The 17,505-nt window shown below is 54.0% G+C and overlaps 1 protein-coding gene across 2 annotated transcripts; it reads right to left on the minus strand.

The window, feature by feature from the left end:
* Positions 1 to 925: 925 nt before the first annotated feature.
* LOC109145755 lies at positions 926 to 7,007 on the minus strand. 2 transcript variants are annotated; one of them, XM_039555575.1, is made up of 16 exons: positions 6,252 to 7,006; positions 6,011 to 6,142; positions 5,676 to 5,740; positions 5,417 to 5,566; positions 5,085 to 5,233; positions 4,614 to 4,761; positions 4,182 to 4,369; positions 3,956 to 4,093; positions 3,556 to 3,670; positions 3,245 to 3,382; positions 2,860 to 3,036; positions 2,576 to 2,725; positions 2,329 to 2,430; positions 1,829 to 1,931; positions 1,531 to 1,587; positions 926 to 1,240 (listed from the first exon to the last, which is right to left on the minus strand). In XM_039555575.1, exons 1-16 carry the CDS (start codon positions 6,370 to 6,372, stop codon positions 1,041 to 1,043), a joined length of 2,133 nt encoding a protein of 710 aa, XP_039411509.1. In that variant the 5' UTR covers positions 6,373 to 7,006; the 3' UTR covers positions 926 to 1,040. The 2 variants fall into 2 exon arrangements, with proteins under 2 accessions (XP_039411509.1, XP_039411508.1); XM_039555574.1 differs by having other exon boundaries at positions 5,085 to 5,566; positions 6,252 to 7,007.
* Positions 7,008 to 17,505: the final 10,498 nt, after the last annotated feature.

Below are 17,505 nucleotides of genomic sequence, written 5' to 3' on the forward strand. Positions count from 1 at the left end.
CTACTTTACATGAAGCCTGTTGCCAAACCACGTAAAATTGTGACTACAGTTTCCCACTTTTTGGCAACCTGGCTGATGCAGGCCCAGAGCTCTGTCAGGGGTGTCTCGGCCACAGCACCGTGGCCTGGGCAGCCATGGCGACCCGGGCTGGCTGCCAGCCCTGCCTCTGCCCACTGCCCCTCACCAGCAGCACCCAGTGGCCGTGCCCCGGCAGGGCCTGCTTGCCCTCCTTGTCCGCAACCAAACCAGCCTGGGCAACATGCGGGTGTCCCCACTGTCCTGCTGAGGCCTGGCCCCGAGGGCTTCTGCTGCAGGCCTGGGAGACGTGTCGGGGAAGTGCCAGAGCAGAGGGTGGCAGGAAGAAGGCGGCTGCCTGGGGGCTGCTTATGGCCTCTGACACCCAATTCCTCAGGCCTTCCCACCACCCATCCCTCAACCTCCTGTCCCTTGTAGCCTCCTGCCACCCATGCCCATGTGCATCCCCCTCATGCCTTCCCGCTATCTTATCCTGTCAGATCTTCGCAGCACCTCATCCCTCCAGGCCTTCCCCAGGCCTGCCCGGTAGCGGTGCAGCCCTGAAGGAGCTCCAGACAAGCCAGATCAAGAGGCACCTCGGAGCCCTCAGCAACCCAGGCAGCAACGCACGGGCAGGAGGACACAGATGGCGGCTCCTGCCTGGGACAGGGCTTGTGGCCATCTCCCGGCACCAGTCCCGCAGGGATCCCCGCAGCTCTGGCCCCTGCCCACCCGCTCTCTCGACAGCGTTAAGGCTTCAGCAGAGCCACCAAAGGCCAAGGAGCTTCTGGCCATTTCCCCTTCCACTCCGCACGCTTGGGCAACTTGCTGAGCGCAAGCACCCCTTCTCCCCTCTTCCCCTATGCCCTGCCGATACTGGGCACCAAAAGAAAGCTCCTGGGAGTCTGTGTATTATAACACATTCTATATTTATATTCTACAGAATATAGAAAAGAAAAGAAAATTCTTAAAGAAAAGAAAATCCCCTCTGGCTCAGGTGGCCCCAGCAGGCAGAGCCTCCCAGATCAGCTCTCCGCAGAGCTCCAGAAACACAGCCGGCCAAGGCTCGACAGCCGAGGCCGTGTCTTCCATGCCCTGCGGAGTTGATCCTGCAGCCTCCGGAATATGGAGTATCGAGACGTCTCTAGTGACCGGAGAACGTACAATGTTTGAAGTGCCAGGCTGGAGACAGCAGGGCTGATGTCCTCTGTCAGGTGTTCAAGGGCTGCAAGAGAGAGGAACAGAGCCACGGTCAGATCCCGGATCTGCGGGGACCCGAGGAGAGCCCCCTTCCAGGGCCATCCCAGCCTGCTCTTGCCATGGCCAGGAGGGAGCAGGGACCGACAGGATCAGCCCAAAGGTGCTGGCCACCAATGCCCCACGCGGCCCTGAAACCTCTCTGTGCTCTGCCCACGCCGCCCCTCGTCCGCACAGGGAGCAGAGCCCTCCGCAGCCGGGGCAGGAATTGCAGATCCCCCCGCCAGCCCCCGCTGAGAGCCCGCTGCCCTCACTCACCTTTGCACATGAGCTGGAGCTCTTTGTGCTGCCCCCTCATGCTCCGCCCGGCAATCTCTGGGAACACAGAGCCTGTCACAGCCCCAGCGGCACAGCTGCCCCACACCGGCGCTGCCAGCCCTGAGGCCACACGACCTCCTTCCCTGGCAGCGCTCGGCCCGGGCTCCTGCCGCATCCTGACGCCCGAGGGCAGGCGGGGCTCCACGGCCCCGGGCCCGGATCCCGCTGCCGGGGCAGCAGGCGGGGCCCGGGGCCGAGCTGCGGCGGGGCGGGGAGGGGCCCCGGCCTCGTGGCTCACCCATGAACCTGACGGCCGCCTCTCGCAGGGGCTCCTGCGGGTTCTCCAGGTACGGCAGGGCCAGGCGCAGGTGCTCGGCCGCTTGGCTCCTGTCCTCTGCCAGCTGGAGAGAGCGCCAGGAGGGAAGGCTTAGCGCGGGCTCAGCCCCTTGGCCGGGCGCTCCCTACGGCCGGCACTGCCTCCCCTGCCCGCACAGCCCCGAGGCCCGGCCAGCAGCCGCTGGCGCCGGGCTCTGGAGAGGGCCGAGGGCCGGGTGCTGCCCGGGGAGCCTCGGTGCCGCCCCCGCCCCACAGCCCAGCTGGGCCGGCGCTCCATCGGCGCCCGGCTCGGGGCCAGAGGAACCTGGAGAAGAGCCCGCGCGGCCCAGGGAAGGGAGCAGCGTGTGGGGCGCAGGCTGGCGCCCCTGGGTGCAGCGCTGGACAGGGAGCACAGCTGCCAGCCCCGCACACTGAGCGCCGCGGGCAGGGGGCTTCTCCAGGCTGCGGCCAGGCCGTCCTTACCAGGCAGTCGGCGAACTTCCACAGCTTCTCCTTCTTCACCAGCTTTTCGAGATCTCTCCTCTTCAGGAACTGGACCGCACAAAGCAGCGTTTCCCGAGAAGCCTGGCGAGCAGCAGAGACCCGGAGATGACACCACAGCCCAGGGCATGGGACGCGCGTCCCTGTGCCAAGGCCAGGAGGAGGCTGAAGCCCGCGAGGCGCCAGGGCAGGAGGCAGCCCATCTCCATCCCGGGGCACGAGTCCTCACCTCTGCCACGTGCTGGTTCTCATCGTGGCAGTGGAAGAAGAGTGGGAGCAGGCTCTGGCACACTTGTGTTTTCAGGGGCTCTTTTTCTATGACAAAAGACATCAGTGTTCTGAAGACAAACACGGAGAGCAGCTGCACCTGGCTGTCATCCTGTATGAAAGGAAGAAAAAAAGACCTCAACATCAGCTGCTCCAGGCCCACCTGGGCGCAGGCCTGAAAATCCACAGGGTACACAGTATCTGGGCGGCATCCAGTGGGCCTTGCCTGGGGGCACAGAGCCTTACGTTGTCAAAGAGTGGCAGGAGGGCCTCAGCCAGCTGCAGGGCGATGGGGCTCAGTATCGGGGCATCCTTGTCCAGGAAGAAATAACTCAGGAGAACGACGGTCATCCTAACCACGTCGTTGTCGCTATCCCGCAGGAGCACCACAAGGCTTTTAGTCAGGCTCCACATTCTTTCGGCCTGTGTGGAACACAAAGCTGTGCAACGCCACCCTTCTACAGTAGGGCCCAGAGGCCAAAGGCCTGTCCCGAAGCACTCGGGCAGCTGAACCAGGAGGCAGGAGAGCTGGAAACAGCTGCCTCAGCGCCCAAAGCCCGGCCAAGCCCAAGCGACTGTGTTCCCCAGCCCCACGCTGCCAGCGCAGCTTCAGGTGCTGCCCCCTTCTCACCATTGAGGGATCATCCCTGAGCAAGAGGAGGACCCTGAGCGCCAGGCGACGCATCTCCCTGCGCTCGCTCTTCAGGTGTCTTGTTACGACGTCCATTATGCTGTCACCGCATTCACTCAGGTCCAGGCACTCGAGGACCTGAAAGGCACAGGGCAGTGACAGGGGAGCCGGCCGGCAGGAGCCCGGAAGCGCCCAGGGCTGGGCCCAGGCAGCAGCGCAGGGCGCGGGCACCGTCCCAGGCAGCTGCGGCTACGGGAGGGCAGAGAGCTGGGAGGCAGCTCTAGCGAGGCAGCGCTGGCCGTCGGGCTCACCTCCACAAGGAACGCCAGGGCGGGGAAATCCCAGTATGGCATCTCTTTGCTGAGCATCTCAAGGAGACAGCATAAGATGCTTTTACACAAGTGCAGCGATGCTTGGCTCATCTCCCTGGAAGGCAGAAAAAGGCACTCAGGCCCTGAGCTGGGGTGGGGGGGGGCAAACCTGTCCCAGGACTGAGTCACATAGTTCTGGTCTTTCCCGACCACCCTGCGAAGGGACCTGGGCCCTTTGGGAGGCGGCTGCTCCGGGGCACCCTCCTCTCCCGGCCTTTTCCCGTCAGCTCAGCCGTTCCTCGGTGACAAGGCCCTCTGGCCTACGACCACGGCCACCGTGTGGGGCACCCTGGGCACAGGGCACAAAAGCCGAGGGCAGCGGGGGAGAAGGGGGTCTCACCTGGCCAGCAGACCCACTGCATAGTGGTGGGTGTCGGCACAGAGCAGCGTGTCCCAGCCACGCTTGCGCTCCATTGCCATCACCACGTGCTCACACTGGAGAAGGCAGAGCAGGGCCTTCAGGGTCCGCACTGCAAACCTGTGTGCAGAGCAAAGCCCAGGTCACGCTGGGGGACTGGCTCCTGCCCTGGCGACATGGGAGGGACAGGAGGACTGGGATGGAGCACCTGCTGGGGTTGGTGGCAAGGCCGTGTTCCTCCTGGCATCCCTTCCAGAAGGTATTGACCTCCTCTGGCGTATGCAATGTGCTGAAGTACACTTGGAAGAGGAGATGCGCAAAGAGGCGGGGGAAAAAGAATATCAGTACGTGTGGGACACAGGGCACCTGGAGGATCTTCCACATCACCACAGTTGCCTGCAAAGGACAAACCACCCTGAGACAGCGCCCAGTGCCAAGGCGTCCACGTGGCAGGGCCAGAGCATGGAAGGGGGAGGCCAGGGGAGACGTAGGCGGAGCACCTGGCCTGGTGCCCCTGAACCTGCCCCTAGCCCAGGTTTCAGCCCAGCGCCTGAGGCAGGGAGACGCAGTGGGGGCAGGAGGATGGAGAGCTGATGGAAGGTGGCCTGGGGGCGAGCAAAGGCCAGTTCCAGAAACTCACAGCCAGGGCAAAGACATCTGTGTCGTCGCCATCGGAGGTGCGCATGCTGTGCTCTGGCCAGCTCCCCAGCACATCGAGGAGCAGCAGCTGCGCCAGCTCCGCAGTCCTGGGCGAGGACATGATTGTCGTCCACATGGTCGCAGCAGCTCTGTGGGGTCAGAACTCTGTGTCGGGGGGTGTCAGCCACAGCACCGTGGCCTGGGCAGCTGTAGGGGCCCGGGCTGACTGCCAGCTCTGCTTCTGCCCACGGCCCTTCACCAGCAGCACCCAGGCAGCCCACCCCTGTGGGCACCGGCCCCTGAGGGGCAGGGAGGGAGCATGGCAGCAGGCTTGGGGGCTGACATGCCACGGCTGGAAAATGGAGGAGCCAGAGGGCCCTGGAACTCTCCGATTGTCACGCGCCTGGGAGACAGGCTCCACAGGGTGATGGGCTGGTGAGCCCTGAGCCCTTTGGGCAGGTGGGCCCCATACCTGTCACACAATGGGGCCACACGCAGGAGAGTCATGACTACATCAGCTGGCTGTGCCGCTGTCAGCTCCAGCAGGGTATTGTCCAGCCTGTGCTCAGCAGGCTCATTGGCCACGAGCCATCGGTGGATGTACCTCACCATGGCAGGCACCTGGAGAAGGTACGGGGAGAGCTGGAAGCTGCCAGAGGGAGTAATGTCCCCCAGCTTCCCCAGAGAACTGCTTCCCTTCCCACCACACTGGGATGGCCTCAAAGGCTTAAAGTGACCAGCAGGCGTGGCTTGGCAAGCCATGTGACTCCTGGGGGAACTGAACCCTGGCCACATGCTGCTTACTTGCTCTGGACTGGAAACACCCTGCTTCACAAGCAAATCCAGCAGGGCGGCACTGGTCTCGTATGTGAAGACCTCTGAGTATGGTATGACCCCAGTGCCCATGACGCTGGTCTCTTTCTCCCGAATGCTCCTGATGAATTTGCAAACCATCTGTAGGAGGAGGGCAAGAGGAGAAGGATGTTCCATGGGGTGCTCCAAGCACAGTGCTCGGCTGAGCAGCGACAGCAGGCCCAGCCCAGGTGGGGATGGCTGCAGGTACCTGCGCTGTTCTGCGGAAGCGGCCACGGGCGGGGTCGTGCTCTTGTGTCGGGTCCACGGCTGGGTCTGGTAAAGAGCGAGCGCAGCCAAAGCTGAGGGGCTGCGGGAGAGGCCGGAGAACACAGCCCAGCCCTGCGCTCCCCAGGCAGGGACAGCCCCGGTATGCCCAGGGGATGGAGCACGGCTGCTGTGGGGGGGGTCTGCCCCGGCCCCTCTTCCGTCCTGTCCATGGGCATGTCCCCAGGGGACGGGACAGGATGGGATGGGATGGGACGGGATGGGACGGGGCCAAGTTGGCTGCAGGCACCAGCCCTGTGACCCAGCTTTGCTATTCACCCTCCTGTGGTGGCTGGAACTGCTCCACCTCTTCTAGCTGCTGTGCTGGGGCAGCTCCAGGGCCTTCTTCCTCCTCCTCCTTCACCCAGGCCAGCTTGGGCACGGTTGGGGGTCTCTGCTCCATGTCACTGACTGGATTGAAGGGTACTTGCAGAGATATGCCTCCAAAAAGTTCCAGGTCATCAAGTCCTGCAGTTGTGCCTTGAAGGCACCAGCCCTGTGGCCTAGCTCTGCCACTCACCCTCCTGTGGTGGCTGGAACTGCTCCACCTCTTCTAGCTGCTGTTCTGGGACAGCTCCAGGGCCTTCTTCATCCTCATTCACCCAGGCCAGCTTGGGCATGGTTGGGGGTCTCTGCTCCATGTCACTGACCGGATTGAAGGCTACTTGCAGGAGAGATGCCTCTTAAAAGCTCCGGGTCAGCAAGTCCTGCAGTCGTGCCTTCAAGGCACCTTCAAGAGAGAAGTCTTGGGAAGCAAGGACAGCAAGTCCCACGGTCTGGTCTCGAGGGCACCGGCCACAGGGATGGGAGATGCCTTAGAAAAGCTCTGGGGCACCGAGTCCCATGGTCTGCCCTCGAGGGAACCTGCACAAGAGAAGCCTCAGGAAGGCCACGGGTCACCAAGTCCTATGGTCTGGCCTCGAGGGCACCTGCACAGGTAAACGCCTTGGAAAGGCTCCGGGTCAGCAAAGAACAAGCGCGCTGTGCGGGGGCTCCTCACAGCACCGCTCTGTCCTGTCCTATCCCGTCTCGTGCTCCGAGCACTGTGGCGTGGCCGCGTCACCGCCAGCACCTATGTCAGCACGTGTCACAAAGGGCCCTGGGACACCCTGTCCCATTCCATCCCACGGTGACCATGCTGCACCGTGTCACAAAGGGCCTTTGCACACACTGCCACCTGCCCTGGGGCCGCCCCCAGCCCACCCCAAGTGGCCCAGGTTGGAAGGAATCCCTTGCTCCAAGTGCCTAAGACAGCCCGACAGCAGCTTTAAGAATGGCTCAATCCATAAGCAAACGCTCCCCTGCTCTGTGGGTTCGGAGCAGCACCAGGAGCCCCCACGGCCACCAACACAGCCGTGGCAGGAAGGGCACGGGGTCTTCCACAGAAGCTGGCACGGCCTCCGTGGGACACATCCCGGCTGGTGGCCATCCTAAAGCCGGGGCTGTGACACAGACACAAGGACGTGTGAGCCAGGGCGCAAATGCTGCTCTGACTCCGGGGCCCCGGGGAGCGCTGAAATCAGCAGGTGTGGCAGAGCCCCCGCCGAAGCAGACCTGCTAGACCCCCGTGCCCTGGCAGCGCTGGTGCCCGTCTCCTGCCCCAGAGACCTGTGCCCTCGGGGGACTTCTCTGCCAGAGGGCAGCCAAAGCCAAGGCGCATTGGGGTCTGTGCTCCTTCCTACAGGGGGCTGTTGGCAGGAGCACCTGGAGCAACTGGGGGCAACACTCAGTATCTGACAGGAGATGTTGCTGCTTCCTGGAATGAATTTTTTCATGGAAGGGATTAGCAGTAGAACCAGAGCATCACCAGCTTCTGAGTTTCACAGGACAATTAGATTGTACAGAGACACGGTCATGTTTCCTTGTGACCTTCTGTCTGTTTCCCTGGGAAAAACATTAGCCCAGTCTCTGACGTTCAACATTCCAGTTGCTGCATGTCTGTCTACGTTGCAGCTGATGCAAGGCAAACATTTCCTCCGGCCCCAAAGAGTCGTGCCTGAAAAGCCACAGAGCCATATCTACTTTAACTTTTTTTTTTTTTTCTTTTTAAAGTTTTTCAGACCCTGCTGATCATTTTCAAGGTTTTCTCCCTATCCCTAGGGCACATTCTCCAGAAGTTCTGCTGGGACATCCTTTTGCATTTAGTGGAAGTTACCTGCAATGACCAGTTGAACAAAGCCCTGGGAACACTTGAACTCCTGGGTGAAACCGGGCAAAACATTAATCACCCACATCTGAAGCCATGGACTGCCAAGTACCATCCCCAGTGTCACACCCTGTCCCCTGTAAGTTTACTGATGCCGTTTAAAAGGGGTTGCCAACGAAAACAAGTTTTAATATTTTTGTCATTTCCTCATTGGCATTAAAATCCTTGACCAGAAAAATCAGATGTCAAAATTTCTAGGATTCTTAAATAGCAAAGCCGTCATTTTCACCTCTGGGTTTTAGAGTCTCTGGGCAGTCACACAAGGTTTTAGACACTCCATAGAAAGTCCCTGGTGTTCAGCTATACCTGTGCATCAGCATATACTCCTGATTATTACTTTAGTCGGGAGCAGCAAACCCAAGAATGAGCCAAACAGGCTGTTCCAAGCACTGTGTTCTCACGTCCTGCACAGCAGTAACTGGGAATTCAAGAATGGATTCAGAAGTCTCAGGGTGCACAGGAAGCCACAAAGACTTGGGGATGCTGAAATGGACCAGCCTGGAGCCTGTGCCTGGGCTGTACAGGGCTGAGCTCCAACCGTGGGATCTTACAAAGGTTGAATGGACATACCAGGTCCCATTGGAGACTCCTATTCCTAGTTCCGTGAGCAACAAGATTCAGCTTTAACCAGCTGACCTTTTCCTCTTAGCTTGAAATCCAGGAGGGGAAAAGGTAAACATGGCAGCCAAGTGTTCTTCCAATTCTAGTGACAGGTGTGCGTGCACACCACCTGTGCCCATGGCGGGGTGGCTGGAACTGGATGATCCTTAAGATACCTTCCAACACAAAGTGCTCTGGGATTCTGTGATTCCCCAAGTGGAGAGCAAAACTGAGCCATAGAAGTCCCTGCTTTTCTTCAGCGCCTGCTGCGGCTGCTTCCTTTGTTCCAAGCAAGTCCAGGATTTAGTTTGGAAGCTCATGCACGTGTCTGTAAGGTGCCTGCATGGAGGAGAGGGAGGGCAGCTGCAGCGCAGGGCTCGTGTCCCATCAGAGTCTCGCTCTCACGGTGGCACCAATGCCACTGCCTTGGGACGCCTGACTGTGGAAGGCCAGTCTGCCCTCAAGCACAGCCACTGAAGTCAGTCAGGGGCACAGGCTGCAGCTGAAGCTGCCAAGCATTGCTGTGAGGCTGGCGAGTCAAGAGAAAGCCATCATGGCCAATTCTGCTGGAGCCTTTTGCCAAACCACGTGCAGTTGTGCCCACAGTATCCCCCTTTTTGGCATCCCGGCTGGCCCGGATGCCTCGTTGAGCAGGTGCCGGCGCTCGGGCTCCTGCTGTTCCTGGGCACACTCTGGTGCCGTTCCTGTGGCGTCCAGAGCCGCTTTGGCAGCAGCGACTCGGCAGCCCTGCTCGAGGAGACATCGCCGTCTGTCCCATGGTGGCAGCAGCCTGTGCGGGCCCAGAGCTCTGTCAGGGGTGTCTCAGCCACAGCACCGTGGCCTGGGCAGCCATGGCGACCCGGGCTGGCCGCCAGCCTGCCTGCCACTGCCCCACCAGCAGCACCCAGTGGCCGTGCCCCGGCAGGGCCCTGCTTGCCCTCCTTGTCCGCAACCAAACCAGCCTGGGCAACATGCGGGTGTCCCCACTGTCCTGCTGAGGCCTGGCCCCGAGGGCTTCTGCTGCAGGCCTGGGAGACGTGTCGGGGAAGTGCCAGAGCAGATGGGTGGCAGGAAGAAGGCGGCTGCCTGGGGGCTGCTTATGGCCTCTGACACCCAATTCCTCAGGCCTTCCCACCAACCCATCCACTCAAGTCCTCCTGTCCCATCATAGCCTCCTGCCACCCACGCCCATGTGCATCCCCCTCATGCTTTCCCGCTACCTTATCCTGTCAGGCCTTCGCAGCACCTCATCCCTCCATGGCCTCCCACCGCTCCTTCCCCTCCAGGCCTTCCCCAGGCCTGCCCGGTAGCGGTGCAGCCCTGAAGGAGCTCCAGACAAGCCAGATCAAGAGGCACCTCGGAGCCCTCAGCAATCCAGCCAGCAATGCACGGGCAGGAGGACACAGATGGGACAGGGCTTGTGGCCATCTCCCGGCACCAGTCCCGCAGGGATCCCCGCAGCTCTGGCCCCTGCCCACCCGCTCTGTCGGCAGCATTAAGGCTTCAGCAGAACCAAAGGCCAAGGAGCTTTTGGCCACTTTCCCTTCCACACCACACGCTTGGGCAACTTACCGAGCACAAGCAACCCTTTTCCCCTCTTCCCCATTGGCCTGTGGACACTGGGCACCAAAAGAAAGCTCCTGAACCTCTGTGTATGACAACAGCAATTTAATATTCCTACAGTGGGGTGAAAGGAAGTGCTTGCGGAGGAGAGCTGTTGCCCGCAGGTGGCCCCAGCAGATGCAGCCTCCCGGATCAGTTTTCCACAGGGCTCCAGCAGCTCAACCAGCCACCGCGACACAGGGAATGCTGTGACTCCCTTGGTAACATGGACCTGGCCCCAGTGGCACAGCTGCCCCACACTGGTGCTACCAGTCCTGAGGCCACAGTCCCTTGTCCCCTGGCAGGTCTCAACCTAAGCCCTTGCTGCATTCTTATGCACTATAGGGAGGCAAGAGTGGCCTCAATACCCTAGGGGGCTTCAGGGCTTTCCAAGGGACAAAGGCTGTGATGCACCCTGACTACAGGGGGCCATACTGGCTGGGGCCAGCAGCAGGCAGAAAGCCATCGCAGATGCAGAAAAGTCCCTGCCCTGCTTGGAGGGTGAGCTGATAGCCAGGAGAGCTCCATTTCCCGTCAGGTGCAGAGACAGATGCTCTCACCCTCCTTACAGGTTTGTCCCTCTCTCCGGGCAGCCAAAGGAGCGGCACGGCAATAGGCCAATGGCAGGGAAGCGAAGATCCTGCCCTGCTTACAGCAAGGTCACTCTGTGCAAAGCCAGCCACAGCACCCTGAAGGTGCCCACCACTCTCTTACATCTCTGTGCCCCAGCCATGCTTGGTATGCCCTTTGCCCAGAGGGCCTTTCTTGTGCCCCTTCTTGAGCTCGAAGCCACTGCCCTTCTTGCTCACTCTTGCCTCGCAATCCCATGGCTTCCGCCAAGGAAGAAGGACACATTTAGGCCTGAGAAGCACCAGCTCCTGTGCCTGAAGGGAACCATGACCCAACACTCCCAGAGGGAGCTCCCCACACCACCACCCACCCACCGGCAGACCCTCCAGCTCCACAGAACCCTCCAGCTTCAGCTTGTCTCACCATAGCAATATCTGGTGCAGTCCCATCTGGTGCTGGGAGCCAGACCCTCTGGGCAAATGAAGCTGAGCATGTAAAGCAGTGGCCAAAGAGGCTGCACCCCTGCTTACAGGGGGCTTGAGGCAGTGCCTGGTTTGCAAAGCACCTGGGACTCCAGGGCACTGGCCTCGACTTACAGGGCAGCTCTGGTCTGAAAGGCCCACAGGGGGTCCTTCTCTCCAGTTGGTGTGCACTCCCTGCTAACAGGGCGCTCACCCTGCACAGGCTGCCAGCTGAGAGAGCGCACCGGCGTTGGTATGCATAAGTAACATTTATTTTTTCTTAATAATTGTTTTTGCAAGCTTTAATATAATTTCTTCAATATTGATTCTAAACTGTAGTGGTCTTAGCTCTTATACTATTTAATAAATAATTCTGTTTAAGGTGTTTTTATCTTACCATTATCATCATTAGTTGTAATATTTATATGAATGTGTTTGATTTAACATCCTTAATCCTGAAGGACAAAGTCATATAAAAGTTCAATTACACCTATAAAATCTTTTAGGCATAAACCATTGACAAAGTCGGGGGCTAAGTGTCACGGTTTGACACTGGCCAAATGCCAGGCACCCTTGAAAGCCACTCGCCCTCCCCTGCTACAGCTGGGCAGAGGAGAGAAAAAAATTAAATGAAGTGTTCGTGAGTTGAGATAAGGACCGGGAGATAACACTCCAAGGGCAAAACAGGCTTAATTTAGATGTACAAAGTGAGTTTATTACTAACAAAATCAGAGGAGGGTAATGAGAAGTAAAATAAGCCCTTAGAAACACCTTTTTTTTCCCCATCCCCTCCCTCCTTCCCACTGACAGTGCAGGGAGACAGGATGTGGGGGGTTTGGTCAGTTTGTCACTCCAGGTTTTCTTCTGCTGCTCAGGCAGAGGAATCCTTCCACTGCTACACTGTAGGGTCCCTTCTCATGGGAGACAGTTCTTCATGAACTTCTCCAGCGTGGTTTCAATCTCACGAGCAGCAGTCCTGCCAAACCTGCTGCAATGTGAGTATCTCCCTTGGGCAAACAGTCTTCCCAAAACTGCTGTGGCATGGGTCACTCTTCCATAGGGTGCAGTCCTCCAAGGACAGGCTGCTTCATGCTTGAAAGCAGGGGCCCCCTCTCTCCACTGTGTCTCCCATTGGATCACAGCCTGTAGCAGGACATCTCCCCTACCACAGAAGGGCTCCTCTGCAGCTGGTGCGACAGCTCAGGACATTCTCTCCCCCACATGAAGCGATGACATAACCAAGGCCATCTCTCTGACTAGTAAGTGTCAGGAGCCAGTGAGTAATTTCTTCTGGCACCAGGAATAGAACTCCCAATAAACAACTGAGCGTGAGAACAGGTGTGGGGAGATAAGCCAGAGATTTCTGACTGAAAAGGCACTACTTTTACAACTGTAAAAGCTACACAAATTTCCATGGAGCTAGAAGCCTCCTACACACGCCCTGGAAATGTGAAGAGGACTTCTTCTGAGAGCTTGGGCACGAGCTCCGCAGTTATTTTCCCAGGGAATTGAAAGGAAGAATTCTATGTGCGCCCCATCAGCAATATGATGGTAAGATACATTGAATCCTAATCTATACTATTTCTTTGCTAGCTGTAATATAGGTACCTTTATTGTGCACTGTATTTTATCTACTAGTAGTTCTTTTGTTTTATTCCTATGAAGTATGTAGTCTGTTTTAAGTCTTATGTCTGTTTTCCTTGGTCTATGCAAATGAATAATTCATGTTGTATTAGGCCCAATCGGTCATTATTAAGAACTTGCAAGCGAGAGTGGGTTTTGGGGTGCTGGCCACCTCAGTAAAGCTGCTGTCTACTGCCAGAAACCTGTCAAAGGCAGGGATTTGTCCAAGGTCTCACCTCTCCATTCATAACACAGCCTCCTCCAGGCATCCACCGGCTCCAGCATGGGCCCCTCTCCCACGGGCTGCAGGTGGGTCTCTGCATCCCCCATGGACCCCCACGGGCTGCAGGGGCACAGCTGCTTCACCATGGTCTTCACCACGCCCTGCAGAGTTTAGCAGGGGAGGGGTTCCCGGGTGCAGGGGAACCAGCCAGAGTCACGACTCGAACACAGATATGATTTGAGCATCGTGCTCTAGTTTTATTGTTTACTTACACCAACTTATACTTTGCAAAGTTCACACCCCTTTCCCACGAAAAAGCCTCTATGCAGCGGGGGAGCTGACCAGTGTATACCTTTTCCCAAGGCTGTTCAAGGCTGCCGGCTAGCAGGTGCCTTGCGAGCCTATCTTCAGCCTGAGGCCCCTTCAGGGGTACTTCTGCAACAGCCCTGGGGTGCCCAAGCTCTCCTGGGGTATCATATGCCCCTGTTCACAAGGAATTCCTCTACAGCAGAGGAATCTCGGCTCCAGCGCCTGGAGCACCTCCTGCCCCTCCTTCTCCACTGACCCTGGTGTCTCCATGTTGGTTCCCTCACATGTTCTCACCTCCTCCTCTTATCCGGCTAGGAAAAAACTGTGCCCTCACCTTTGTTTTGGTTTCTTCTTAAATATGTTATCACAGAGGCGTTACCAGCCTCTCTAATTGGCCCAGCCTTGGCCAGTGGCGTGTCCATCTTCAGAGCCACCAGGGATTGGCTCTGCTGGACATGGTGGAGACTTCTGGCAGCTTCTCACAGAAGCCACCTCTGTGGCCCCCCTCCTACCAAAACCCCCTGGTTTTTGGTAGCAGAACCAACACACTTATTAAATGGTTGACTGGTTTTGCCTTACATCGGGCATGTTGATTCAGTAGTTTTTATGGCAAAACAGTGAAAAAAGGTGAGAAAACATCATAAATTTGGAACATGTAGTAAGCGATTAGCTGGAATTTCCCTCTGTACCAGAGGTGTGTTCTTTGCTTCTTGGTGCATTTCTGTTTGCCTTCATCTGATTCAGTGTTTACCATCCTGCTTAGTTGCTTTGTTTAAGTGTGAAGGCTTGGGCTTCATCTGAGGACACTTAATGTTAATATGAAGTTCCTTCCATATGGGAGTGCAAATTCAGTTGTTAGAGCCTTTTATTGAAACTGGCTTAAGACTAGCTTAAACCTAAATTTTCGGTGACTGAAACCTTTCTTTCTAGCTAATTTGAGGTTTGTCTGTGGACAGTCTTGTGGAAGTTTCTGCAGGTGTTGTATTGAAACTTGTGGGCTTCTTATTAGAAAATTATAAATTAATCTCAAAAATTCACAGAAAATATTACGGACTTGACCATAATATAAGTGTACCATATATTAATTAAATGTTCTCTTATCCCTGGTATTCCACTTTTCTTCCTAATGCATTCTTTATTTTTAGTTTTAATATAAAATTGTCACATCTGGTTTATGTTCCACAATATTATTTGCTCTTATCTGAATGATTTTGCTGTTAATAAAGCACTAGCATACTAAAAAGCACAGGATGTTCACAGTAAATTGGCATTGCTGGCACCACCTGCTTCTTTCCTCTTAAAATGATTTCTTAAAACATGGTATATTCTTTTATTAAGTCACCTAAATTTGCTAGTGCATCACTTCCCTGGATGACACCTTTTGTTCCCAAATTGTCAAACCTATTTTCTTCTCTCACAATATCATATCACATGGCTCCTTTTATCCATCAAGTTTGATCTTGGAGAGCGTTTCTGTATGTTTCTTGGGAAAGATGTAATTTTTGAGAGAGAATAAAGCAAAGGCAAAAATAAACAGTGAGAGCAAAGTAAAGCTGTATGGAACCAAGATAAGTCAGTAATGGAACAAATGTACATCAATGAGGATTTTGTTTGGGTTATTTTTGTACTAATGTACTCCTACTTTTTACCTTCAGTGCTTGTTTTACTGTTTTGTTTTTTTTTTTTTCACTCCTGCCTGTTCTGTTTCCCAGCTCTGTGCCTGATTTCAAGGTTGATTTGAGCATGAGGGTTGTTTGATATGTAATTGCCTGAAGACTCCATAAAAGAAAATACTTCAAAAATGTGCGGTTTGAGGTATGATTTCTATGTGTATCAAAGTAGATACATTGTTAGCCCAGAGGTTTTTTTTTAGTCAGTATTTAAATGGTTTAGAGGATGAGTTTGTGTGTATCTTACCTATGTGTTTTGTTACAATGCTCTTAAATTTTGTGTGTCTAAAATTACTAAGTAGGAAACTATTAGTAATGTATGATCTTAAAAAGAAAAAATTATCTGGAGGTTCTGTCAATCTAAATCATGTTGGCAGAAAAAGCTTTCACCAGACGTTTCTCATTTACTTTGTGGGGTGCTCTCAGGAAACATAGGGTTTGTCGTTCTTCTTTATAATTTTTTTTACCTATGTTATTCTCGGAACTTACCTTGTTTATATTGTTCTGAAAGGCTTTGCCTTGCTCAGCACTGTGTAGCAGAACTAAGTTCAGAGATGGCTCACTGACTTGTTTTGATTTCTTCTGGGGTTTCAGTGCGCACATCTATCGCCTTTGTCAAGGGTTTTCTGTTGGGCTACAGAAAGCTGGAATGAATTAGAAGAAGAAAACTAATCTACCAGCAGTCTTGCAGTTTCCCCACTGACCTGAATTCTTGAGAAAATAGATTATTTTTTCCTGGGTAAGCTCTGTGCTTGTCTGCAGAGATAAGTGAGAATCTGACTTGGACTTTCACTCCAAGTCTGTTGATTTAAACAGAAAGAGCTCCATTGACTTATGTGGGATTTGGATCAGGTGCTTAAAACTGGTGTTATGAGAAAAAAGACAATCACCAGACATTTTGTGAACTTGTAGAAACAGCTGTAGTGAATTTATTTTATACAGAATTCAGTTACCTGAAGCTGTGGAGACAGAGATCAGATTGTGCTCTCCTCTTTGTTGTGCATCTGAATTATTGCAATGACACTGCTTCAGAGGAGTTGAGTAGGGAATTAAAACATATGATTTCACAAGTATTGATCTCCACAATACTATTAATGATCGGGGTAAGTATCTGGAATATAAAACAGCCTCTGCTTGCTCTTGGGGATGCTTTTAAGTTGTAAGAGATGGAAACTGAAAATACATGCTTCCTACTTGCTCTGAGGTGCACTTGCCAATTAAATTCAAGTTTTGAGGTGTTCATTACTTCATATTATTTTTTTTTTTTAAATCTATGTATTATCTTGAGTTTAGCACTGTTTCTTTGACAGTGTTGGTATGGTCTTGCTTCTGCTGAAAAGAGAGAAAAATTGAATACTTTGTAGGTGCCTACCACAGAATTGAATACAAAGACTTTGCATCCTTGTGAAAGGAGCAAGTTCCTCAAACTCAAACAAAAAATTAAGAGGCGAGTTGAAAAAAAAACCTAAAGGTTTTTTTTCCAAAAAGTCCAGAAAACAGAGACTAAGAAAAACAGTTTTGTGATATACTGTCTATCATTTTGCTAAAATACTTCCTATTTATATCCAAGAGCTTTTTGGATAGGGATTTTTCTTTCGATATGTTGTTATGGCTCCTTTGGGTATAATTGAAGAAATAACTTCTACATTTCAGTTATTGAGTTTATTGGCTGAAAAACAGACCAAAGTTTTGAATTTATTCATTTTTATTATACGATGTGGTTGTCTAATACTATTTGTGTAATTGAAGTGGAAAGGTGCTTCTTTTCTGTGTTGATTTTAATTCTTAGGTTAATCTAACAAGTTTGAGCTTTATACACTAAGGAAGCTGCTCTCTCTGGTACAGGTTCCTGCCAGTTCTTGTGTGTGTGGGGCTCCAGAGCAGCAGGGACAGTTTAAGGGCTCAGTGGGTGCCAGAGCTACGTCTGAGTTTTGCAAGGATGTTGCTGCAGCTCACGCAGATTATGTCGGGACTTTTGGGACAGGGCTGTCCCCACTTCATTCAGTGGTCTGATATAAGCTGTACCTTGGGTTTTCAAGAAGGAAGAAACAAAATGTCTTGCCAGATATATATAACTCTGATGTTACATGTTTCAGTGTTGGGAAAACAGAGTTTGTCTCATGACTGCAGCAGATTTCAACAGACCTCCATAGCTGCTGTGGTTCAGGAAGTGCTTCTGCCTGCAAATGCCTTCTGCACCCACTGCCATCCATTATTTTGTTCTGAGATGAGAAATTGGTACCTTGAGCGGGATGACCAGAGCCTCTGGCAGTGTATAGTGATTAGATACTCATTGGTACATTTCTGCCTTGCCATGGAGCTGATAGAATGGTGGTAATAGTGAAGCTATTTTGAAAATAGCCTATTAGTAGGTTAAAGTAGGTTAAAGGAAGAGTGTTTTTCCCTCAGAAGTTGTTCTCTTTTTTTTTTGGCATTTTCGGAAGTTTGATCTTAAATCCATAAATGTGAAAAAGAAAAACAAAAACCAAACCAACCAAACAAATAAAATC

This window comes from Corvus cornix, chromosome 7, assembly GCF_000738735.6.
Source record: "Corvus cornix cornix isolate S_Up_H32 chromosome 7, ASM73873v5, whole genome shotgun sequence".
Classification (NCBI taxonomy): Eukaryota; Metazoa; Chordata; class Aves; order Passeriformes; family Corvidae; genus Corvus; species Corvus cornix.

What these genes read in the sequence shown, in the direction of transcription:
- LOC109145755 (XM_039555574.1), bottom strand. Translation starts at nt 6,372, where the DNA reads ATGGAGCAGAGACCCCCAACCATGCCCAAGCTGGCCTGGGTGAATGAG. An exon ending in CAGATGTCTTTGCCCTGGCT is followed by an intron (nt 4,370 to 4,613) that starts GTGAGTTTCTGG and finishes TGTCCTTTGCAG; the next exon opens with GCAACTGTGGTGATGTGGAA. An exon ending in CCCTGGCGTTCCTTGTGGAG is followed by an intron (nt 3,383 to 3,555) that starts GTGAGCCCGACG and finishes TGTGCCTTTCAG; the next exon opens with GTCCTCGAGTGCCTGGACCT.